General features: G+C 58.0%; 3 protein-coding genes across 8 annotated transcripts; all 3 read right to left on the bottom strand.

Annotated features, from left to right (window-relative positions):
- Positions 1-1,072: 1,072 nt before the first annotated feature.
- On the bottom strand, positions 1,073-6,845 carry CHRNG (cholinergic receptor nicotinic gamma subunit). Of its 4 annotated transcripts, none has more exons than XM_010948186.2 (12): positions 6,738-6,845; positions 6,403-6,542; positions 6,137-6,181; positions 5,862-5,971; positions 5,070-5,225; positions 4,196-4,293; positions 3,682-3,882; positions 3,391-3,505; positions 3,072-3,186; positions 2,141-2,357; positions 1,799-1,929; positions 1,073-1,516 (listed from the first exon to the last, which is right to left on the bottom strand). In XM_010948186.2, the coding sequence occupies exons 1-12, from the start codon at positions 6,790-6,792 to the stop codon at positions 1,343-1,345; spliced, it is 1,557 nt and encodes a 518-aa protein (XP_010946488.2). In that variant the 5' UTR covers positions 6,793-6,845; the 3' UTR covers positions 1,073-1,342. The 4 variants fall into 4 exon arrangements, with proteins under 4 accessions (XP_010946488.2, XP_074220600.1, XP_010946489.2 ...); XM_074364499.1 differs by having other exon boundaries at positions 6,678-6,827; XM_010948187.2 differs by lacking the exon at positions 5,070-5,225.
- A 4,470-nt stretch (positions 6,846-11,315) lies between these two features.
- Positions 11,316-18,118, bottom strand: CHRND (cholinergic receptor nicotinic delta subunit). 3 transcript variants are annotated; one of them, XM_045511613.2, is made up of 12 exons: positions 17,839-18,118; positions 17,456-17,637; positions 17,005-17,049; positions 16,377-16,486; positions 16,048-16,203; positions 15,719-15,828; positions 14,815-15,015; positions 13,628-13,739; positions 13,424-13,538; positions 12,458-12,662; positions 12,250-12,368; positions 11,316-11,545 (listed from the first exon to the last, which is right to left on the bottom strand). In XM_045511613.2, exons 1-12 carry the CDS (start codon positions 18,116-18,118, stop codon positions 11,363-11,365), a joined length of 1,818 nt encoding a protein of 605 aa, XP_045367569.1. In that variant the 3' UTR covers positions 11,316-11,362. The 3 variants fall into 3 exon arrangements, with proteins under 3 accessions (XP_045367569.1, XP_010946490.2, XP_074220598.1); XM_010948188.3 differs by having other exon boundaries at positions 17,456-17,601; XM_074364497.1 differs by lacking the exon at positions 17,839-18,118 and having other exon boundaries at positions 16,409-16,486; positions 17,456-17,546.
- A 607-nt stretch (positions 18,119-18,725) lies between these two features.
- On the bottom strand, positions 18,726-23,813 carry PRSS56 (serine protease 56). Its single transcript, XM_074364498.1, has 13 exons — positions 23,639-23,813; positions 22,882-22,992; positions 22,430-22,483; positions 22,126-22,315; positions 21,684-21,783; positions 21,436-21,595; positions 21,054-21,196; positions 20,647-20,809; positions 20,283-20,459; positions 20,033-20,197; positions 19,891-19,953; positions 19,410-19,516; positions 18,726-19,031 (listed from the first exon to the last, which is right to left on the bottom strand). Exons 1-13 carry the CDS (start codon positions 23,736-23,738, stop codon positions 18,741-18,743), a joined length of 1,824 nt encoding a protein of 607 aa, XP_074220599.1. The 5' UTR covers positions 23,739-23,813; the 3' UTR covers positions 18,726-18,740.
- Between the last annotated feature and the right edge of the window lie 288 nt (positions 23,814-24,101).

Genomic DNA, 24,101 nt, shown 5'->3' with positions numbered 1-24,101 from the left:
TCTGCCGCCTCCCTGTCAGCCCAACCGCCCTCCCCAGGGAGCGCATCCTGACCCCCTCCCGCGGCGGGCTCGGAGAAAGAGGCAGCGCTGAGTCGCTGACGGCGCAGGCTCTGGATTCACGGCATGGTACACATCCCGACTCCACCGCCAGTGGGGCTACAAGATCCTGGATTCTCTCCTAACCTCCGCGAGGTTAGGTCCTTCTTTGGTTCTGGCAATACTGTACTATAGTACGCGCCTCTTCAGATGGCCGTGTGGATTGAACGAGATAATCAGTGTCAGGCGCTAGACACCGTAACCTTCGATAAGTGGTAGCTATTGTTAATCTTTGCTTACTCGTGCCAGGAGCTACAGAACTAATCTCCGCCCTCTGAGGCAGTCAGAATGGTTGAGAGACTCACTCTGGGTGACAAAGCTAGCAAGAGGCTTTCAGGAACAAGAGATGGTCCCACCATCAACAAATTGCCTCCTGGATCTAAGCCTTTGCTCCAAATACACAGCGGTGCCTGCGCCGCCTTCCCCCCACCCCGGAGTAAATGAGATGAACCTGCTGGTGATTGATCCCCAAAGCCAGCAACCCTGTACTTTCTTAGTGTCTAAGATTGGGTCAGAGTTGAGACTTCTATACCAGACACTTTTATTTAGCTACCATTGTTCTGGGAAGCCTCTCTTACTCTGGGCCCCAATTTGCCTATCCTAAACATAGGGGAATAGTGACTTGCTTATCCATGATGCTGTGAAGATCTCTTCTCTTAACAATGAAGAAAAGATAATAAAATTAATGAACTGTTTGGTGATCAATGACAAAAAATGCCTATAAATGAAAAGGTCACTGGTGCGTGTCATTATTAGGTGTTTACAGCACCCAGAAAGCAGGCATATGCCAGCTGGAATGGGCTGCTGCCCTTCTTTTGAGAGAGCATTGGCTGCTACTCTTCATTTCTCTCTTGACTTCCCTCCTTCAGGAGCCTGCAGGGAACTTGTAAAAGGGAAGGGAGGCCCAGGCCTAGAGTGATAGGACCTTGCCCAGTTGGGGATATGATATAAAACAGAGTCCTCAGAACTTCAGAAATGATGGGAATTGATAACACTTTACTGAAGTGAGGGGAGTTCCAGGACTAGCAAGCTAGTGCCACATGGATGCCGATCCCACTAGCACACTCTGCCCACATCCCATCCCCAGCCCCTCCAGAACTCCAGCTGTGTCTGTTTATTTCCTCAGCTTTTCTCAGGGCCGTTGGCTCACATGTCCCTGAAGTGTGCTTCCCAAAGAGCATACTCATAACTTCAGCAGCACAACAAAGCTGGTAAGACTGCACGTGGCTAGCAGCAATTGGCTGGCTCAGTCCGATGAGGGCAGGTAGGAGCGGGGGTCTCCTGGGAATGGCAGGGCAGGCACGCGGTTGTAATGGGCCATGAGGAAGATGCCAGCAGTGCCACAGACAAAGAGTGAGAGCATGGCCAGGAAGCAAACTCTGTCCAGCACTCGGCCCACCAGAAACCATTCCTCGTTTCCCTGAGGGCGAGAGGCAGGGTATGAGATGACCAGCGGTGACAGGAAGCTGGGCCGCTATACCATCCTTGATCATCTGGTGGACCTCCATTCTTCATTTCCCCATCCTTTTCACCTACTTCCAGGCATCAACCTGGCTTCTTCCATGGTCTCCTGGCCCCATTCCCAATTCTGCTTTTTCCATCAATTGCCCTACCATGGCCATCTCACTCATCCTGCCCCCATCTCAGGTCCAAGTTTCTCATCAGGTTCTCAACCCCCCACCCCACCCCCGGACTGGCTTACACTGTCAAAGTGACTCTGCTGGTGCCGGGCACGGGCAATGAGGTTGCAGGCTTCCACGCAGGCCTGGATGGCCGGAGCGGCCTCCTTCAAGCTGCCACACAGCTGGCTCTGCCCTGACTCCGGGCCTTTCTCTGTTGAGGAGACGGGGTAAGGTTTGGGAATAGAATAGAGAAGAAACAGTAGAGAGAGTGGCCTCTCCTTAGGGACCCCAGTCCCTCTCTCCTCAACCTGGACATTTGCCCAACACTCATCTGCTGTGCCTGGCACCTTGGCCAACAGACAGCCCTTCCTGTCTGGATTCCCTGGGGAGGGGCGCCTGCAGTGTCCACGGCCCTGCCTCACCTAGCTTCTCCAGCGCTGCCCTCACCAGCCCATTGCGCTGGCGCTGCCGGAAGAGGAGTTCACTGCGAGGCAGGCAGAGGGCCACTTCCTCCCCAGCCGTGATTGACCACCCCAGGGAGGAGCCATTCTGTAGCCGGGACCGGGCATCCTGCACAGCTGCTGGGGCCAGTGGGTGAACCTGCATCTGCAGCAGCTGGGGCAAGAGCCGCAGGAACACCTGGAGAGGAGATGTTGTGGGTGGCTTAGTGGCCAGCAGACCTGGATGTTTGGGCAGCCAGGCTGGGCTTTGGAGCAGAAGGTGATGGTTGTCACGAGGGGCTCATGCACTGGGGGCCCGGAGACAACATGTTAGGGGCAGTGGCTGGCCCTGGTACAGCTTGCCTGTTCTGTGCCAGAAACCCAGCCTGGGCCCCCAAACTTTCGTGCACATCAGAATCATCAGGGAACTTGTTACAAACGAGTTCCTGGGCCCCACCCCTGTATTCTGGCCCAGGAATCTATTTGTAACAAGGATCCCAGCTGACTGCTGCAGGCAGTCATGTAGGCACTGGAGCCAGACTGCCTGGGCAGAATCCTGCCACCTCCACTTTCTAGCCATGCCACCTCAGGTAAGCTACCTAACCTCTCTGTGCCTCAGTTTCCTCATTTGTAGAATGAAGATGATATAATACCCACTTCATAGGGGTTTTATGAAGATTAAATAAATTAGTATGTATAATCTGCCTGCCACATAGTAAGCACTCGATATTATTATTAATCCATTTGGGCACATGCTTCAAGATACACACAAGGCAGGTTTGCTGCTGGACATGTTGGGTGAGGAATATGCCCAGAGACAGGAGTGCAGAGAAAGGGGCATGTGAGTGGACTGGGCAGGAGGATGCTGGAATGGGAGGTGGGGGCTGGGATGGGTAGGGAGAGGGTGGCTTGCCTTGCGAACCCCTCGGGCCATGGAGTGTGTGTGTGGGGACCGCAAAGACACGTTGAGCACAACCACAGCATTCACAACAATGAGGATGGTCACCACCAGGAGGAAGGTCAGGTACCTGCCGGGGTTGGGTAGGCAGGAGCCCTTCAGCACTCCATCCCCAGATACCACCCCCACCCCTAGTGGCAGAGTCCCCTAGATCCCTTAGGGTGAGGGGCTGGCATTGAGGATGGCGGGGGTTGGGAGTTGGCAGGAGGGCTATACCCTGCGTTCCTGAGAAGGGAGGGGAGGGGTAGGTAGCAGGCATGAGGACTGGCCTTACTTGCTGATGAGTGGCACTGCCTGGGAGGTCTCGGGCACCTTTTTGGCCACAAGGAAGAGGAAGACAGTCTGGGCCAGAAGCACGTTGATGGCGACGGTACACTTCTGGCCACCCGCTGCCCATGACCAAGAGACCCTCAGAGTAGATCTCAGCTTCCCCACTGCGGGGCACGCCCCTTCCCACAAGGAGCCCAGTGTCCCTGGGCCTGGGTCATGGTGCCATTCTGCCCTTCCAGCTACCCCCCGTGCCGCTGGCCAAGGCCATGCCCCCACTCCCACAGGCACTAGGTACCCTTGGCAGGAAGGAAGTAGATGAGGATGGCCACGGAGGAGATGAGCACACAGGGCGCGATGATGTTAATGACATAGAAGAGGGGCTTGCGCTGGATGAGCAGGTAGAAGACGACCTTCTGGTGGCCTGCCTCCTCTGCTGGTGCCACCTCATCCAGCAGCATCTTGGCTGGCCGGTGCCGGATGGCCCACTCCCCATTTTCTGCAGGCAGCAGGCTGGAGTGGGCCTGGGGAGTGCTGGCAGGCAGATCCCTGCAACCCCGGGTGACCCAGCTACAGGGCAACCAGCACATGCCCAAAAGAGCACCATTGAGGAACAGAAGGAGTAAGGGAGAATGATCCCCTCCTGCCAGAACTGAGTCATTATCATGGGGAAAATCAGAGCATTGCTGGGCCCTTAAATATACATATTTTATGGTTTACTATGATTTTCATCTTGAGTTCTGTGGGAGGGGGCATCTTGGTCTGCCCCTGCCCCACAGCCAGATCCAGCAGGAGCCTTGGGTGGATGTTACCTGTGAAGGCTTCGGGGTCAATGAAAATCCACTCTATGGTCTGACCATCTTCCTGGCTCAGCTGCAAATTGATCTCACTGGTGCTGTAGGTCTGGGACCTGGGAGATGGGGAGAAAAAGAGGCTAAATTTAAAGGTGTGTAGACCCACCCATGAGGTCCCATACAGGTCACCTGAGGGCAACTGTGGGCAGTTTTGCCTCAAAAAGTGCAGCCAAGAATTTCTGAGTTCTCCACAAAACCCTGACAGCAAGATACGGCAGGGGCTGGGAGCTGGGCTCTTTGGGATCTGGGGGAATTGAAGTTGAAGGGCCAGGAGGCTGCAGCTCAGTGTGATCCCCTGATGTCAAGAGCCCAGGGCCACCCCATGTTCCTCCCTCCCAGGGCAGGAGGGGCCCACGCTAAGAACAAAGGAAACAGCCTGTGCCTCTCAGGTCTGTTTACTGAGGTGGGTCTCCCTGCCAGTTTGCTGTGAAAAATCACTGCTCTTCTGAAATATAGGGAAACTGTCACCGTGACCCCCTTCCCCCACTAACGGATGAGGAAACTGAGACAGCGTCCGCCTCTCCCTGGGGCTGTAGGGTGTAGCGGTCTAGTTGTGCATGTGTGTCTTGGGTGTGTGTATGCCTTCTTGCTGCCCACCAGTCTTTTATGTCTCTCCTCGGGGCATGGGCAGGGAAACTGAGGCAGTGAAGGAGGATGAGTGAGGGCTCTTAGCAGGGAGGGACATGGGCATCTTCAGGTCTCTGGGCCTGAGATGGACACAGTGGCCCCAGGGAGGTGGAGCCAGCCCTGGCTGAAAGCCCCCTGTTGCCGCCCTGGCCAGGGCCCCTCTTTGAGAGACTTCCTAAATCCCCACCCCAATCAGTTGCCTCACTGGAAGATGAGGGAGCAGTTCTGCCAGTCGAAGGGGAAGTAGGTGACGGAGACGGGACAGGAGGAGCGGAAGATGGCGGGCGGCAGCCAGTAGACGCAGCCATCGGGAGACACGAGCACATTGCAGTAGAGCGCCACCTCGAACACGCCGTCCACGCTGCGCACAGGCCAGGCCATGGGGCTAGGGGCTCACAACCCCGACAGCCCCTGCTCGGCTGAGACCTGCACCCAGACCAGCCCTCTGCCCTGCATGGATGGGCCTGGGGACACCAATCCTTCCCAGCCTGCCACACCCCTGCCTGGTCCCCACCTAGCCTCAGGCACTGTGACCTCCATCTAGCCCCCTCCCTGCCACACTCACCCCACCAGGCTCTTTTGGCCCCACGTCGTAATCACTGCTGCTTTCCCTGACTCTCTTTGATAATGGTCATAACAGCCCCTTACATTGGTTGAGCTCTCACAAAGTGCCAGAGCACAGCCCTTTCCGTGCCTGTCCTGTGGAATCCTGACAGGCGACTTTTGTGGGAGTGATGTGTCCTTGTCCCCATGGTAGAGGGGGAGTGGCCCACCCAGGCAGCCCAGCCTAGAGCTGATGGAGCCAGGTCTGGAATCAGGTCCGCTGGCCCTGGGCCCTCCCCTCAGCACCCGCTCCATCAGTACCCCCCAGTCTCCGCAGGGTCCCCGGTCTGCACCCTCTGCTCACCCGTCTCTTTCTCCCAGAGCCCCCTTGTCCTGCTGTGCCCCGCCCTTGTGTCCTTTTGTCCCCCAACCCCTGCCCGCACCCCCTCCTCACTTGTTCTCCAGCACGACATCCGGCCGCCACACCATGGTGGACGGCACCCTCAGCACCCACAGGCCCTCGTAGTCTCGTGGGTCCCAGCGCAGGCGGTAGTCACACCACTGCTGCAGGGGGAGGGGTTTTCTCTCTGCTGCACCCCACCCCCAGGAACAGGAGCCCGTCCCAGGGGGACAGAAGAGGCAGGGACGGGATGGGAAGGAAACAGGCAGCTCTAAGGATCTTAGGGCCCTATGGGGCAGGGGATAGAAGGTGGCAGGGTGACTTCTTACCATTTCTATCCAGACGTTGGTGGTGAGGGCCTCCTCTCGCTCATTCTAGGGATGCAGAACAGAGGGCTCAGCCCCTATCCCTGTCCCTCCCAGGATGTTAGTCCCTATAAGACCCCAGCTCCCATGGGAGTTTTCCAGCTCCCAGCCTCTCCAGTGTAGGCCCTCTCTGCTTGGGCTGCCGGAGCCAGCCCCTTCCTCTCCCCAGTGGTCCCGGGGGCAAGGTGCGCTGGCACGCCCTTCCCCACTGTCCTCAGGCCTGTGCTCACCAGGGAGATGAGGTTGGTGAGCGTGAGCTTCAGGCTGACGTTGACTATGTCTGAATCGCGCTCAGCGGGCCTCAGGTGGGGGTTGTAGTTGTGCATCAGGTCCCTGAGCAGACGCTCCTCCTGGTTCCGGCCCTGGGCTCCTGCAACAGACAGTGGTAAGCCTGGCTACGGGGGTTTTGGGACAAAAGGAGGGGGAGGCCATGGAAGGGTGTGACCTGGAGAAGCAGGGAGCTAGGGTGGGGAAAGGCTCCAGTAGCCCTCTAGACCCTCCGAACCCTGAGGCCTTGGACCCCTGCTCCTGGGCTCTTCGGGACCCAGACCCCCTGAGTCCACACCCAGGTAGACAGCCAGCAGTGGTAGGAGGAGCAGCGGGCTCTGGCCCCCATGCATGGTGCCACAGCTCTCTGCAGCGACAGGGGTGGGACTGCAGCTCCTTAGGTCTGGAGTAGGGAGATGCAGACTCTGAGTCTCATGTAACAGCCCACACTCCCACCCCAGCCAGCCCAGCCAGGCCAGCCCAGCCCCGCCAGCTGTCTGCCCACAGCACAGTCAGCTGTTTCAGGATGGACACAATGCCGGGCTCAGGTTACCCAGGCTGCGGAGGGACAGAGGGGCCCCATCTGCCCCAACAGAGACAGTCCAGCCTCCATCCCCACTCTCAGGCTCAGCTGTCCCCATCCTCCATCCATGTTCCAGCTGGAGGCTGAGGACGCAGCCAGCGACAGATGGGTGTGGGAGAAGACAGAGCACTGAGGAAGGGCCTTGACCCAGGCGCCCTCCTCTCACTCCATCCAGCGGGTTGGGATTTGGGGAGGTGTGAAGGCTGTTGGTTAAGCATGTTTTGTACCTGAGCTTCTCCATTACCTGGTTGAGGATCCCAAACTGGTCCCACCAGCCTGACATCTTCATGGATCTCTTCACTAGGCCCAGACACTGGAGGGTCAGGCACTAGGGGTGGGAGAGACACTAGGTCCCCCAAGCGATGACACCTTAATGCAAATGAGGGCGCCAGGTCAGGGTCCCCCAAGTCTCTGAGGCATGGGGCTCAGGCCTGGTAAGCTTTAAAGGAAGGAGGGCTAAGGAAGACCTGGAACTCAAGGCTCTTGGGAATAGGACAGCCCACCCCTCAGCATCCTGGGGGACAGGGTGGTGGCGGCCTCTGAGGGCTGGAGAGAAAGCACCATTTCATGTCGCCCTCCTCTCAAGTGAATGATGTCTGCGGCATTTCAATGCATGTCAGTAAACTGGAAGACAGCCCAGTGCCCTGTGGTGGAGATCCGAGTGAGGCTGGCTCAGACCCCAGCCCCCTGCAAGCAGGGCCAGAAGTCCCTCCTGTCCTCCCCAGGACTTTGGGGTTGGAGATACGGTGATGGTGGCCCCTGCCTTCCCTGATCATCTGCTTCAGTCCTTGCATTTAGTTGCTCTGAGCCCCACACTCAGTTTTCCTTGACAGTGCCGCTCACTTCCCTCAAGCTCTGTTCTCACCACACATCTGGGTGTGTAGTCCACTTTCCCTGGAGTTCACAAAGCCAACGGCTCCTTCTCCCCACTTTGCCCTCTGGTACCCCCAGACTCAATTCCCTCTCCTGTTTTGCAGAGCAATATGTCTCCTCCTCTTTACTCTGCTCCAGGACCACACTTTGCCAAAGATCATTGCCGGCTTCAGCTACAAAATGGCCCACCTAGTCCCTGCCTGGCTCTGCTGCCCCAGGCATAGGCCATCGGTGATGCCCGACCTTTCTGACCTTCTCCTTTCCTTTTCCTACAAGCATCTGGGAGGGAAAAAGGATACTATGGAGCGTGACTTCATTCTGTTGGGACTTGTGCCACCTCCCTATGTATGCAGATTGTAACTCCCATTTTCTCCCCATCTCTGCTCTGAGAGGTATCCTCAGTGTTCTCAGGAGGACAGGGCATCTCTGAGGAGTGGCAGTTTCTGCCGTGGAGGGTTATGTGGGGAGATAGGGGACCCATAAAGAGAAAATCTCGTGTTGTCTTCACTGTCTGACAACTTTGCCACCTTCTACTCCAGGGGCTGGAAAGTGAAATGCTCCTTTCCTGGGCTCCTGTGCAGATGGGGTGTCCGTGTGATCGCATCCTGGCCAATGCGGTGTTTGCCAAAGTTGGCTGAGGGGTTCAGCTTTTGCCTCCTGATAAAGAGGTCAGAAATGGCTGGCTCCTTTCCTGCCTTGAACATTATGTGAAGTGTGGAGCTGTGACAACAAGTTTGAGGACAAAGCCAACATGCTCTGGAGGGAGGGCTGGGCAGAGAGCACAGAACCCAGGTCCCTAATAGTTTTGCACCAGCCACTGCCTCACAATTCTTATTATGTGAGAGACAGGAAACCTTATTTGCTTACACCACCGGACTTTGGATTGTCTGTTCCTTTGGACTGTCTGCAGCCAGTGTATTCTTGATGGATTCATCACCCTTTGAAAGAGTGTGGGTAGCCCTGCTGGCCTGGGGAGTCTGCATGGACACCCTCTGGCTTCACAAGAAGCTGGCCCTGTGGGTGTAACTTTCTGGGGAGGGAAGGAGACAAGTTCCCATATCACCATGTGGACCAGTCCTGACAGCACCCTGACAACGCCCTGGTGCTGGAGTGCTGGGGGAGTGGGTGCTCTCGGGGGACCCACTGTGACCCTGGGAACCTGCACAAAAGGTACCCTTGGTCGGATGTGGCATTTGGGGATTGTCTTCCCTGGAAGGTTTATAGCCACCCTAGAGGAGCCAGACACCACAGAGCCTGGCGGGTGGACTGTATAAGACCTGCTGCCAACAGTGCCACCGTGTGGCAGAGAGGAGCAATGACAGTGGTTGTGGGCTCGGATGTCAGCCCTCTCGTCTGTGTGTGTGAGACAGGGACCTCCTGGAGTTGGTGGCCAATTCCAGGGAAGACCCGGACTGCCTGCTCATCTGAAGGGTGTAAGTCCAAGCTAGTTTTCCTATTCAGAGGGAAAAAATTAAAGATTTGTACCTTGAGTTTTTGGAAAGTTCATATTGGAAAGCGGAAGTAAGGTCAGTTGTGGTTTTAAATGGCTAGTCTTTGCTTTAGTTCCATGGAAAGACTAAAAAGTCGGTCTTCTGTATACCTGAGCTTATGAGGTCACTGACTCCCTCTGCGGGAGACGGGTTGAGCTGTGGGACCTCACGCCTGCACATCAAGGAGATAAAGAATTGCGTTCTCTAACCTGCTCCAGTCCCCCTTCACTCACTGAGCCAGGCTTGATCCTGGCCCCAGAGGCCTATCCTCAGTGACTGAGGCTCACAGATGAGATATGAGATAAACCACCACCGCTAAAATTTGCAGGACACGTGTAACTACCTTTACTCCTACTAGCAAATCTGATCTTCAGAACGTTTCCTGAGCCAGACTTACATATGCTTTGCAGATGAGAAAACTGAAGCTGGGAGATGAGGAGTGGTTCCCCCAAGGCCACACTGCTAGTGTAACTAACTACCCGAAACTTTGTCTCTTAAAACAAGAAACGTTTATTATCTCACATAGTTTCTGAGGGTCAGAAATCCAGGAGCAGTTTAGCTGGGTGGTTCTAGCACAGAGATTTTCATGGGGCTGTGATCTCATCTGAAGGCTCCACTGCAGCTGAAGGATCCACTTCCAAGGTCAGTTACATGTCTGTTGGCAGGAGGCCTCAGTTCCTTGCCACGTGGGCTTCTCCACAGGCTGCTCGTTGTGCCAACCAGCTTCCTCTGTCAGCCAACTGAGAGTGAATGAGGGAGTAACAGCAGGGGTGGGGGGAGGGCTACAATGTCTCTCATGACCTAGACTTGGAAGTTTCACACAACCACTTCTGCCTCATTCTGTTGGTCACACAGAGTAGTCCTGGTACCATGTGGGAGGCACTACACAAGGATATGAATACCAGGCGGTAGGGATCACTGGGGCCGTTTTGGAGGTGGGCTGCCACACAGAGCCACATCCCCCAGCTCCTGTAGCCTCAGCACTTGGCCCTTTGGGGTGAAGTTGCCAGATTTAGCAAATTAAAATACAGGATTCCCAGTTAAATTTGGGTTTCAGATAGACGATGAATTATTTTTCGGTATACATATATCCCAAGTCTTATCTGGCAATCCTACTTTGGGGAGGAGGAATAGGTGCCCAAGAAGGAGCAATCTTGGGGGGATGGCTGTATTCTGGGGCTTTAGGATAGTGCGTGACCTGAAGTTGACAGGTTGACCTCTGGCCTCTGTGGATGCTGAACTTGACCCTTCCACCACGGTCCTCTGCTTCTGAGGGGCCCAGACAGAGTGGCCAAGGCAGAAAGAAAGGGTTGGGGAAGGCCCTTCTGCAATCCTGGTGCTCCCACACCTGCCAAAAAGCTCCTTCCCTAGTGGGCTGGAGAGAGAAGCATCCCCAACCTTGCCTCCAGTTGGGCCTCAGAAGCCCAAGGCTAAGGGGTTGGCAGGAGGAGGTGGCTGGAGGAGCCGGCAAGTTAAGGCACAGGGACCCATCTGCTCTACCCTGACCTGGGGGGAAGGGGAGGCAAGAAGATGCCTGTTTTTCTGACCTGTCACAGAGGGGTCCCAAAAGGCCATCCTGAGTGGCATCCTCCCTGGTCCCTGAACCAGCCTCCTGCCTCCCCTGACGTCATCCTGCCCCACCACCAGTCAACATCCACTCTCATACCTTCTGGAGTGACTCCTGGCTGTATTTGCAAAAGAACCACTGTTGAGAAGTGGGGCTTCTCCTTCACTTCCTGGAGCTCAGGAAAGCCCAGATCATCTCTGCCCCAGCTTTGCAGGACCAACTGGACTCAAGTCTCATGGCCGGGAGTTGGCCTCCCCAGGAAGAGCTTGTCTCTCAGACCCCCCTGTCCACACAGCTACCTGCCCCACCCCCACCCCCTGCAGGCCCATCCCTTTCAGGCCCACCCCCACCCTTTCCCCGCCATGGAGCTGTCCTGGCTGCTGCGCCAGGTGGGGCAGGACAGGCCCACTCTAGATGAAGCGCTTGTCCTGCTCGCGGTAGGAGAAAGGGTCCCCAGGGAAAGGCTGAGGTGGAGGCTGATTGTAGGCGCCCTGAAGGAAGATCCAGGCTGTGCCCACCACCATGATGGGTGTCACCACAAACAGGCAGAGTCGGTCCACTGTGCGGGCCACTCGGTTCCAGCAGTCCTTTTCCTGGGGGAAGGGTGACAGAGACAGTGGAGTAGGGCGGGCCTTCAAGCCACAGACTCATGCCCCAAGCTGGGGCCCAGGTGACAGAGGCACGGCCTTAGCGTATCTGTGGGGGCTGCCTCAGGCTTGCAGCAGATGGGATGTGCTGGCATGTCCCCAGCAAGGACCCAGGTCCCCTTCCAGCCACAGGCAGGGCTGGTCTTTGTCTGTCCAGGAGATCGAGAGCAGGGCCACAGCCTCCCTCCCAGCCACTCAGTGCTACCCCTAACTTATATACGAACTGGAAAAAGGTGCCCCTTTCTCAAGAAAGAATTTTTTTAAAGCTGTATAATATTGAACAACCATAAAATGCTGCCTTTTAACTGTCTGGTTTTGTCTGGACTAACAGCTTGGAGTTGAGCAGGGACAGAAAATGATTGGCAGCTGGGAGAAAGAAGGGACCCTAAGGGAGGTCCAGAGTGTGGCGCCAACAGCAGGGAGCAGTGTGCCTATGTGTATACCTGAGCGTGTGTCTGGCCCCGTGTGCTGCTATGGGGTTCTAGGCAGGGGCTCCCCCTCCCTGAGGGGCCTAGAATCTGTACCCACTGTGAGCGCCTTCATCTACGTTGGTAGGTATCTCTGAGGAGAACTGTGCCCCCTTAAGATAGGATATGCTTGATCAGTGCACTACTTGAACACCTGTACACGGCAACCCTGTTGCTACTCACCTCGTTGTAATTGTTCTGGTCCCTCATGTGATTGACGATAAAATTGGCCCCATCCACAGCTGGCTTCAGCTCACTGAAGAGCTCCTGCTGGGCCTGCTCAGAGCCTGCTGGGGGCCGGCCTGTGGACATCAGACCAGAGGTGGGCATGAGGGCTACCCTCATCCCACCTTCCATAGATCAGCCAAACTCTAAGCTGTTAGGGACCCACGTGCGGTGGTGAGGCGCCGGGCCAGCCCATGTCGCTCTGACTGCTTCTCAAACATGAGATCACTTCGAGACTTGAGCGAGAAGTATTCCTCTGCCTTAGAGATGTAGCCCAGGGAACTACTCCTTCGGACCAGGGCCCTGGGACTGGGCCCATCCTCCACGGGGCGGGACATGTGCAGGACCTCCGGCAGGGTCTCCAGGAAGAGCTGTGGCAGGTCAGGGGTCACATTTTACAAACATGGGTCACCTTCACACATCCAAACATCTGTGACTCTGTTCCTGGCTGCCACAAAATGCTCCCAAGTCTGACGCTGGTCATTATTCCCCTGATGCCCTACTGATGGACACTCCCTCATTACTCACAGCATAGAGAACTCATTTGTTGAAAATGAATTATATATGAAAAACAAAGAAGTAAGAAAAATACCCCAAATGCTGAGCTAAGATGGAAAAATTGCTAAACTACTTCAGCTGTCCCAGAAGAACCAGGTGGCTGCAGAGGCTGAGAGGCAAGGACAGTCCCCATCCTGGGCATCCCGCCCCCACAGTTCTCACCTTCCTTTGAATTGAGGTGTAACAAACTCACATTAGAATCAACAAATCTTAAGCATGTAGCTAGGTTCAATTTCACAGATGTGTTCAGCCGCGTACACACCTCTCAGGTAAGATATCGACCTTCAGCTCAGAAGTGTTCCCTCATGCCTTGTGACCCCATTAATTCCTACCCACCCCAGAGGGAACCACCATCCCGATTCCTATCACTAAAGATTGGTTCTGCTTGTCCTTGAACTTCATAGAAAGGAAATCTCTCACAGGAAGCCTGTGTTCTTTAGGTAACATTCCGCCCAGGGTCCCTGCGGTGGGGCTTTTGCCACTGAGTTGCGCTCCTCGTGTGGGTGTAGCCATGGCTTCCCCTGCAGAGGGGCACGTGGACAGTCCCCAGCTTTTGGCTACTGAGAGCCCTCACCTTCTTGACCCCCTCAGACAGCACGTGGGTGCTGGGTGTGCGGAAGTGGATGTTGAGCACGATGACACAGATCACCACGACCATCGTCACCAGAACCATGCCAAAGAGCAGGAACCTGTGGGCACACGCACAGCCTGGAGCCCCTGCCCGGGGCTCTGTGCAGTGAAGAGTGGCGGGGCAAGCTGGGCGGGGTAAGTCACTCACTTGCCAATGAGGGGGATGGCCTTGGATGTGGCTGGCAGCCGCTTGGAGATGAGCAGCAGGAAGACAGACTGGGCCAGGAGCACAGAGATGGCCATTGATGTCTTCTCGCCACCTGGAGAGCCCGGACTTAGCTGTGACCTCTGGCCCCGAGCCGGGAGGGTCCCACTGTGGCCCCTGCACTACTATTAACAATGCTATTCATGGTGCCCTGATTACCATCCTGGTCTCAAATCCCACTCTGCCACTTACTGCTGAGTGACCTTGGGCAAAAAGCCTAACCTCTCTGTGCCTCAGTTTTCTCAACTGTTACATGTTGTGAGAACAAGGTGAGAGAACATGCACTAAACACTCAGACTCTGCCTGGCATGGGGTTAGAGCTCAAGGAACACCCGCTACCATTGTTAGCCAATCCCCTGTCACCCAGCCCTCCTGAATCACAGATCTGCATGTGTCCCTCCTCCACACAGAAAGCCCCAGGGCATCCTCATGGCACCCAGGTAACAAACAGTCCTACTCGCAGCACTTCCTTCAAAGACCCCAGCCCAGCACTCCCTACGCCCGGCCCCAGCACCCCTTCTCTGTCTGCAATGCGCCTCCCAGCCTGGCTCCAGTTCCCATCCCACTGCTGCCAGGCGGCACTCCTAGTCCTGTACTTTCTATTCTGTCTGCCAGGGTCAGGGGCTGGGTCACATCTGTCTCTGGAACTCACTGTGCCCTGCTCATAGTAAGTATTCTGGAGCCAAGTGACTACAAATGACATGTGCCTTTCTAGAACCAGGTGAGTATAGAGTGCACGCCCCATGCCCTGGCTTCCTAGAGACCCTGTTATCCACCCATTGGCTCAACAGCCAGGCCCACAGCCACACAGTGGTGACCACAAAGACCCGACCTCTGCCCTGACAGAGGAACACTGCAGTGGTTCTCCCTAGTGTCCTTGGAAAGCCCATCCTGAGAGGCAGAAGTGGGGTCCAAGAGGGATGGAACCCCCAGGGATCCTGTTCACGTGGGGAATATCAGACATGGGCACAGAGCCCTCCCACTGACAGGCCACATGTCCCTCATGCCTGGATCCTGAGCAGGGAGCTCCAGGAGCAGTGATCTCCAAGTGGCTCCCAGGAGGAAGTGAGGGGCAAAGCAGGGGCGGCGATGCACAGGTGCCTCGGGGAGGGGAGGGCTCTAAGGCTCACAGTCAGCCGGCAGGTAGAAGACTAGGTTGATCATGAAGGAGATGAGCACACAGGGCACCAGGATGTTGATGACGTAGAAGAGGGGCTTGCGGCGGATGATGAGGTAGAAGGTGACGTCCTGGCGGCTGGGACTGTCCAGCGGGGCACTGGGGTCCACGTTGATCCTGGCCGGCCGGTGCACTATTTCCCACTCCCCGTTCTCTGAGGGTGGCATATGGACGCGTTGGGGTCAGGCTGGGCAAGGGGACCAAGGTGGGGGCCTCAGGGCAGGACGAGAGGCTGGGGGTAGTGAGAGGGCCCAGAGGCGCAGCGAGGCCTGTCTGCGGGGCCCTAAGGGGAGGGGGGGAGGCACAGAGGAGGGTTCTTGGTCTGTTTGTGGGTGTCTTTCCCGGGGGGTTGGAAAGGAAGTTTCAATCTACAGAGGGGATGTTTTCCTCGAGGGCTGACTCTTTTGTTTTCTCCTTGGGAAAAATAGAAGCTGAGGGCATATGTGATTCAAAGGAGTCTTGGGGATAACAAGGCAGTGAGCGTAGGAACTCCCGTCCTGGTGATGTGGGTCTCCTCTGACAGAGAGAGGCAAGCAGTGGGGCCCCATAGAAGACTGGGCTTAGTCCCAGAAAGGGGATGGGGGTCTTTGGGAAGGGGCAACAAACACACCATCAGGATGGCAGCCAAAGCCCCCACCATCCCCTGGGCTCTCTGGGGACAGGAAGACTAACCACCCCCTCATCTGTTGGCCACATGCATCCCCAGGGACCCTGCCCAGACCCGGAAGGTCTGTTTACCTGTGTGTCTATGTCCCAGGTGTATGTACCCAAAGCATAACATGCATCTCCGGGGGACAGGGGTGTTGGTGTGACTGTATCTGAAGGGCCTGCCCACCCACAGCTGCTGTTCCCAGGACCTGTGAAGCCCTCGGGGTCGATGATGATCCACTCCATGGGGTAGCGGTGGCCGTCCTCTTCATCCTGCTTCAGGCTCAGGGTGATCTCCTTGGCCGTGTACTTGAGTGAACTGGGGAGGGCAGTGGACAGAGAGTGGTCCTCAGCCACTGACTGGGCCACTGAGCAGGGCAAGCTAGTGCAGGAGGTTCACGGTGGCAGGGGCCACTGCAGGGATGGGGAGCTCTAATCAGGACAGAGCAGAGGTCTCCGCCTGAGGGTGCTTAATTCACCTCCGTAAGGCCCTGGCAGGGTGCCCTGGGGTGAGGGGTGGCTGGAGAAGTGGGTGCACCTGAACTTGAGGGAGCAGTTCTGCCAGTCGAAAGGGAAGTAGGTGACGGAGATGGGACAAGAAGAGTGGAAGATGGCGGGTGGCAGCCAGTACACGTAGCCGGAGGAGTAGATGAGCACGTTGCAGGAGTAGGAAATCTGGAAGGAGCCGTCATTGCTGGGGACAGGGACAGAGGTCGCAGTGAGCGCTAGCCAGCTCGGAACTGGCAGGGTTGGGGGCGGCAGAGGAGGGAGGGCAGTCAGACTCTTGAGGCTGAGGGGGAGGCTCAAGACACTTAAGGAAGGGAGACATAGTGATGGAGGGGAGGCCAGGGAGGGCGGCGGCTCAACTTGTTCTCCAGCACAATTTCTGGGAGCCACACCATGTCAGGGGGCAGGCGCAGGACGCTGATGTTCCCAAATTTTTCAGCATTCCACTCCAGCCGGCTGTCTGTCCAGCCCTGGAAGCCCAGAAGGAATGTTGGCAGCGGGCTCTGCTGTTGTCCAGGCTCCCCCCACTCCCCCTACTTCCCTGAGGGAAGACTGTGGGGTCTGGGGCTGTGACAGAAGAGGTTTGGGGGAGGTGGGCACAGAGTGAGGACTCAGGTCTGTCGTGTACAACTGTGTAGGTTGTACACTGTACAACTTGGAAGCACTGTTTTCACTGTGGACATAGAAGACTTACATCTGTATTATGAGCTTCTGGTAGGTGGTAGACAGTGTCTTCTGTAAAATCAAGACACTGTGACAATTTTCTCCTAGATGAAGAATCCTAATCTACAAGCCTAATCAATCTGGGCTTATGGCTGCACTAGCTGGTGGGAAGGGCAGCCGGGCCTAGGGTTTCTCTATAGGCAAGTCAGTCCCTCCTGGAGAACAGTGTCTGACACAGGCTGGGGATCCCCAAGCAGAAGCCAGCAGAAGGGAACCTGGGCCCTGCACCCTCACCCTTCGGCTCTAAGTGGGGTGTTCTCCTTACGTGCTCAATCCACACGTTAGTGGTGAGGGTCTCTTCAACTTCTTTCTGTAATCAAATAGGACGACCGTCCCGAGGGTCCTGCACACATTCACCAGGCACCTCCTCCCTGCTGCCACCCAAGTGATGGGGAAACCATGGTGTTGGCCTGCCCCCAGCAGTCAGGAGTGGATGAGCAGACCAGGGAGCAGGGAGGGCACATGGCCTCTAAAGTGTGTCTTGGGTGCAATATGGGGGCTCCCCAAGAGCTGAAGCTGGAGGGGAAGGGGAAGGGGCATCAGCCTGAGGCCTGCAGGCAGCCCAGGGCATGGAGACAGCCCGAGTGTGTTTCCAGGGGAGAGGAGCTACCAGAAGTGGGGCTGGGGCCTTGGGCTTCCCAAGCCAGGAGACAGCCAGGCCTCCAGGAAGCTGTCCCTGTCGCGCTTCCCTAGCCCAGCCAGGAGGGGCCTCTCACCAGGGAGATGAGGTTGGAGAGGGTGAGGGCCAGGGAGACCTCCACGCTCTCCTCTTTCTGTGCCACAGGCCTCAGCTCCTTGTTGTACCCCTTCTCCTCAAACAGGTGCCGGATCAGTCGTTCCTCCTCGTTCAGGCCCCAGCTGCCTGGGGAGGGTTGGGGACAGGGGCCCAGGAAGGATGCTGCCCTGAGGTCCAGCTGGGCGATGGAGCTGGGCCCTGGAGGTTGGCCCCTCCAGGGAGAAATTGCAGTGAGAGTGGGGAGGTGGGTCTGATGCTGGAAGAGGGAGCATCAGGTAGGAGTGGGTGGGAGGGGACCATGCTGTGGGGACCCGGGTAGGCAACCTGAGGGACCCTTCAGGGAGGGGTGATGGCCAATCTTACCACACACCATCAGGGCAGCCAGCAGTCCCAGTGTTAACACAGGCCCCTCCATCCTTCTCCTCTGACTGGGTCTTGGGTCTGCCCCTCCTATCAGCAGGACTGGGGAATGTGGGTGGGTGACAGAGGGGACAGGTGCAGGATGGGGGGAGGGTACAAAGGGAAGAGGCAGCCGGAAACGCAATCTGACACCTCTAGGCTCTGCTGCAGGGAAGAGAAACTGGGACAGGTGATGAGGGGGTGGGGACAGGGACTGGCCAGCCGGGCAGGAGCCCAAAGACATGAGACAAAGATTCCAGGCTGGGAGTCCCTACAGCTAGCAGTGAGGGCTGAGGCTGCGTGCAACGCTGAACATTGGGGGCAGCACTGATCAGCCATGGATAGCGAAGTGGTGATAGGCAGGTCCGCCACTGCCCTTTCTTGGGAGGTAGACAGGTATGCTGAGGTGGGGGGCTTTGCAGCCCCCAGCCAGTGTCTTTGTGACCTCCACCAACTGCTTCTAGGGGCTGGGCCGTACCCCCAGAGATCCAATGTCCATCCTAAGGAAACTCTCAGTGGGAGGGTATAGCTCAGTGGTAGAGTGTGTGCTTAGCATGCAAGAGGTCCTGAGTTCAACCCACATTAAATAAATAAACAAACAAACTTAATTACCTCTCCCACTGGGGAAAAAAAAAAGAAAGAAATTCAATGCTAAGTAAGCTCTGGAGTTGTATCTGTAGATCATAAATAATGTTTATTAAAGCAGCTGTAATTTTCTGATGGCACATCTGGGAAGACACGTAGGGCCCAGGACCCTTCTCCCACCTCCCCGACCCCCACCCAACTCTGGCAGTGACAGTTTGTCATCATAATTCCTGAACCTGGGAGCAGCAGGTCCTGACCAGGGCCTAGGGGAGAAACATGGCTCACGGCCATCTGGCTGGGGGAACCCGAGGGCTGAGTGGATGATGCTCCTTCCTCCCCAGCCCTCGGCCCTGCCTTGAACCCATCTGGGGTCCTTCAGGCTCTGCCTCCGCCAGGGCTGCCAAGCGGAAGGCCTGCAGGGCCTGCACCAGCAACCGGGGAAGGCTTCGAGCCAATGTGGCTGGCTCCAGGCCCACCAGGCCGCCAAAGCCCACGTGTCGGCCACCCAAGCCTGCCCGAACCCAGGCTCGGAAGAGCCCAGTCAGTGTCTTGGAGCCCAGATCTGCCAGGACCTGTAGAAGGAGGAGGCAGCTCAGGGGCCAACAACCATACTCTTGGTCTCTCTCTTGGCCCTCAGAAATTCTCACTCAAACCCATCCCTTCTCCTTCCCCTTCCCCCTAATCCTGCACACTTCCTGCTCACTGGGACACCCCCACAAGCCCTCTGCTCACACCTTCCCTCACATCTTCACACCCACCCAGCACTCAGCTCACACAGCTTCCCTCCCCCTCCCCTCAGAACCCCCATCCCACCTTCACCCCAAGCTGCTGGGGGAAGGTCCTCCCTCCTGCTGGGGAGGGTGCCTCTCCTGTGCCACTACCCATCAGGGCTGACCCAGGTTAGCCTTCTGAGGCCACTGTGAAGGAGTCTGGGAAGGCGGGCTACCCACCTCGTGAAAGTCCATGGCCAGGTGCTCTGAGGGGACCTGCAGGATCCAGGCATGGGTGCCCTGGAGGGTGGCCAATTTCTGCCGCAGGGGCTCCAGCCCAGGGCAGCCTGCAGGAAGGGGAGAAGCCGCGGGAATAAACGCAAGCGTGGAGATGGGGGTGGTATTCCCATCAGTACCTCTGGGCACCTCCCAGTGGGCAGACTTATGCTCTAGATGGGGCAGCTGAGGAGCAGCCAAGACTTGGAAAGTTTAAATAATAACACAAGGCCCAGCATCTCTGTTGCTACTGATGATGGCCCAAAGTCACAAGTTCCCCTAAAGAATCATCTGCGCTGCTGCTGGGGGAAAAAAAGGGAGAGCGATTTCCCCATTGCCAGAAGGGGTGAAACTGCTTCCCAGCGCAGACCCTGGGAGAATCCTCAGGGCCTCGGCCAGCCCTTGACCCGCTCCACTGGCGATCGCCGGCAGGGGGCGACATTACCGTCCGCTTCGCCTTGCTGCTCTGATCTCCTCTTCGGGAACCGAGTGCCTGCAGCCCGCGATCCTGCGGAAACGCAGAGCTAAGGGAACGCCTCGGCCGCGGCGGGGTGGGTCCGGGGCTGTGCTGCGAGGACTTGGGGTACCTGGGTGCAGCCGCTGCTCGCGGGACGGGTGCCTGGGAGGATCCCGGAGAGACAGAGCGGGACGAGCTACGGACGGGGCCAGGCGCCGCATCCCCGGGCGCGGGCCGAACAGCTCCTGGGCGCCCCGCAGCAGCTCCAGTAGGGTGTGCGCCAGCGAGCGCAGCTCTGCAGGCGGGACAGGGGTCCCAGTGGTAGTCAGATGTGGGCCAGGCCCTTAGGCCCCCGGCCCAGTCCCGGGAACAGGACTGACCACATCGCCGCCGGCGCTGCAGGCACTGCTCTTGCGCGAGACGCGTACAGGCGCCCACGGGCCCCGGGCACAAGTGGGCGTAGAAGGCGCAGGGAGGGGCGGCATCTGCCAGAGGCTCTCCAGACGGATCCCAAGCCAGAAGCTCCCTGCAGCTGGGCTCGCGGCTGAAGGGGGCCGCTGCGGGGGCAGTACAGGCTAGCTTACCCCACCCCCCGGCCTTGGACCCTAGCCCCCCAAATCCTCCGCTGGAGGGAGACAGGCTTTCCTGGCTCAGGAGGCTGAGGGAGGGTGGGGTGGAAACGGGCTTGTTCAGGGCTGTTAGCGGGACACTGTGGGGAGGAGGGAATAGGAACGGGGCGCTCACCGCTCATTTGATCCTGAAGCCAGTCCTTGAACACAGCCACACGGGTATAGACCCCGGGCTTCCCTGGCTCCCCGCATCCATCCCCCCAGGAGGTGACTCCGTACAGGACCTCCCTGGGGCGGGCGCCAGGCTCAGAACAGGTCAGGGGGCCTCCAGAATCACCCTGTGAGGACCCAAGCCAAGAGAGAGGCCATTGCATTGACACCCCTCCACCCCAACGACAGCCTTAGGCCTGGCCGGGAAAGCAGCTCTGAGCTCTACTGGGGCTACCATTCTTGTACCCATTTTAGCAAATGACATAGAGGCTCAGAGAAGTTGAGTGACAGCCTGATTCTAGAAGGAAATACGGCTGTTCCTTCCCTGGGGAGCGCCCCACCCAGAGTCCTCCCATCAATCGAGGCTCATACCTGGCATGAGTCGATGCCCCCGGCCAGGTAGCCAGCACAGAGCATGCTGCTGGGGCGCAGCCCCGGTCCCAGGGCCCTTCTACAGGTGTCTGCGCTGAGCAGGGGCACACGGGCCTCCCTTACCGCCTCAGCCTCGGGCCCGTCTACAGGGAAGTAGTGGAAGGGGCTCAGGCCTGAAGGGCAGGGGTCCTGCTTCAAGGGTTTTCCCCCTTCCTGCTGCCCTCCTTGATTCCTCCTATGCGAGATGGGCAGCATTTTGCGAAGGCAGCTGGGCATTGGTCAGAATCCTTACGCCCCGACCTTCCGAAATTCCATAACCCCAGTCCCCATTCTTCCCATGCACACGCAGGTGCGGCTTACCCAGGCCCTGCCCCGCCAGTACCTTCGAAGAGAGCACCCCATCCCGCGATGGCACAGGAAGTGCCTGCGGGAGGCTCCTGGGGCTCCTGGGGCAGGCACACCGGGCGCGCCGCCCCTGCCGGGCTCACCGGAGTCCACAGCTGCACCAGGGCCAGGTCGTTGTGAAAGGTCCGAGGGTCAAACTGGGGAGGGGGTGGCGGCGCAGTGTCAACGAGGCGTGGGGTGGGGGTGCTGTTCCGAACTCTGAGGGCCTAGGGGCTGCCCTCTCACCTTGGGGTGGGGCAAGATGCGGTTTACCGGCACCTCTTCCGCTTGCTCCCCCCGGGGCCCCTCGGCCAGCGTCACCGTCCACAGAAGCTCGTTTGGGGCGCTGTGGGGCGAGCGGCGGGAGATAACGCTGGACAAGGAAGCAGCGAGGTCCCTTAGAGACCCTGCCCCCTGCCCACGGGCATTACCCAGCGAGTCCGCACGCCGGGGTGCTTCTCCACCTGGGGACAGGGAGAGCTGGCCCCGAGTGGGTCGAATCCTCGGACTGTAAGTCATCGGAGATCCGAGGCTGGGAGGCGAGGACGCCTTGAGGCGGGCAAGGGACAGTCACCGCTAGGGGGCAGCAGAGACCGGCCCTCACGCTTGGCGCCCTTCCGACGACCCCGGAAGAGTTGGACCCGGTGTTGGGGATCTCGGCTGGGCAGGGGCCTGAGGCTGGACGTACCCCGCGAAGCAGTGCGCCGCCGTGAGCACCCAGGACGCAGCCACCAGGACGCCGCCGCACAGAGGCTGCCCGCCGAGTTGCAGCCTCACCAGCCAGGGCCAGGCCCCAGGCGGCGCCGCGCTTCCCCCCACAATGCGGCCGTGGGCCCGCGTCACGTTGACAGTGCCCGGGTGCCTCTCGCCACACGGCCCTAGAAAGGCCAAGCGGCGTCAGGAGGAACAAATCCTGGTCGACCTCACCATAGAGACCCCTCCAGGGTCCACCTTGCTCTCAGCCCTGACCCCTGGAGCCTTTTTAGCCTCACCTGCCTCAGGTGGATCCTGGAGGAGGGGGGCTTGAGGCCTGGGACGCCCAGGTGCTGCTGAGAAACAGATCTTTGAGCCTCGTGGCCACCCTCCCACCCTTCCTCCATCCCAGCCTGGGCCTGAGTCTTCTCCCTCCTCCCCGACCCCTGCACCCCTCCTCTGTGACCCTGCCCCCTAGCAGTCAGGATCTATTTCAGCAGCCATAAACTCACTGCTCGCCAAATGAGCCCAGACTATTCCTGCCCTCCTGCCTTTGCACACACAGTGTCCAAGCCTGGGGTGCCCTTTCCACTTGGAGAGACCTTCATGAGCATTGTCTTGGTTTCAGCCCCACCCAGTCTCTGTCCCCAAGAAGGGGTCAAGTCTAAAGGGAAGGGAAGGGGTGGACAGGAGAACGGACCCAGGGTAGTCAGTGCAAGCTCACCAGGGCATGGGATGGTGTGGTTGGCACAACCCCAGCACTCATGCAGTCTGTGCTGGATCTCCATCACCACCTGATTTACAGCCCACTGGGCGCTCCTCTGGGCCGCCTGCAACACTTTTGTCCCCTGGGCTGACAGAGCTGCTGGGACATGGGGAGCAAGTCATGCACTGCTGGGGAAGAGCTCCAGGCTTGTCCTCCTTGCCCCAGCCTGGAGCCCCACTTTGGGAGGCCCAGTGGGGAAGCAGGTTGGGCTCCAGAAGCACTGGGACATAATGGGAGAGGGGGCGACAGAGAGCCCCAGGGCTCCAGGCCCCAGCACTCAGAGCAGATGGTCCCAGATTCTCAGCCCAAAATATCTCTGTAATTCAACTGAGCTGGGCTGGAATCTGTGGAAAGGGCCTTTCCTTAAAACCTTGAAGGGAAAACAGCACTCCAAAGGTACAGACATCACAGAACCCAAGGCTTATTGACACAACGAAACCATGGTCCAGTCGTCCACCTTGGGGCCTAGATAACCAAGGGGATGCTGCCCTGGGCCCCTTCCTCCCTGCTAACCCCAGAACCTCCTGGAAAGCACACCTTTTTGCAGTGCACTCCCCTTCCCCTTCCAGCCTCGTCCTCCCCTTTCCTCTCCCACCTGTGTCTCAGCCAGGGATCCTTCTCCCAGTAGGGTAGGCAGAAGAGGCCTTGGGGGAAGGGGGCAAACTCATGTTCCCCTGCCCAGAACCCACTTCCTCTTTGCTCCTCCCACCTCAGCCGCTCCCTTAGACCAGCCTGGGCTCACCTTGCAGGGTGCTGGGGGGCAGGCGCATGTACAGTGGGTGCCCATGTGCAGACCATGGGTCTGGGAGGGGCAGCAGCAGCAGCAGCACAGCCAGCAGCATGGTGACCAGGAGCCGGAGCAAGCGACCCCGGGTTCTTTCCCCCTCGGGGTCCACCCGCCAGGCGCTTATCCTTTGGTGCCTGTCTCCCACTGCCTTTCTGCCCCTGGGCACTGAGTTCTTGTCCCTCAGATCATCTGACTCTATTCTCTTACATCAAAATCACCCGCTTCCCTTGGTCAGTCCCTCACCTGGCCCTTAACTCCCAGGAGCCCACAGGGGAAATGGGGCTTGGGGGGCTATATAGAGGACAGACTGGGGGGGTACATGGGAGGGGGCCAGGCCTGGGGGAGGGAACAGGGTAGTGGGCTTGACCCTCACCTTTGAAGTCTCATCATCCAGGCTCTGAGGCCCCCCTTCTGTCAA

The sequence above is a fragment of the Camelus bactrianus genome, chromosome 5 (assembly GCF_048773025.1).
Source record: "Camelus bactrianus isolate YW-2024 breed Bactrian camel chromosome 5, ASM4877302v1, whole genome shotgun sequence".
NCBI classification, from domain to species: domain Eukaryota; kingdom Metazoa; phylum Chordata; class Mammalia; order Artiodactyla; family Camelidae; genus Camelus; species Camelus bactrianus.
The sequence above is the reverse complement of the archived record's forward strand: the minus strand, read 5'-3'. Positions and strand labels throughout refer to the sequence as shown.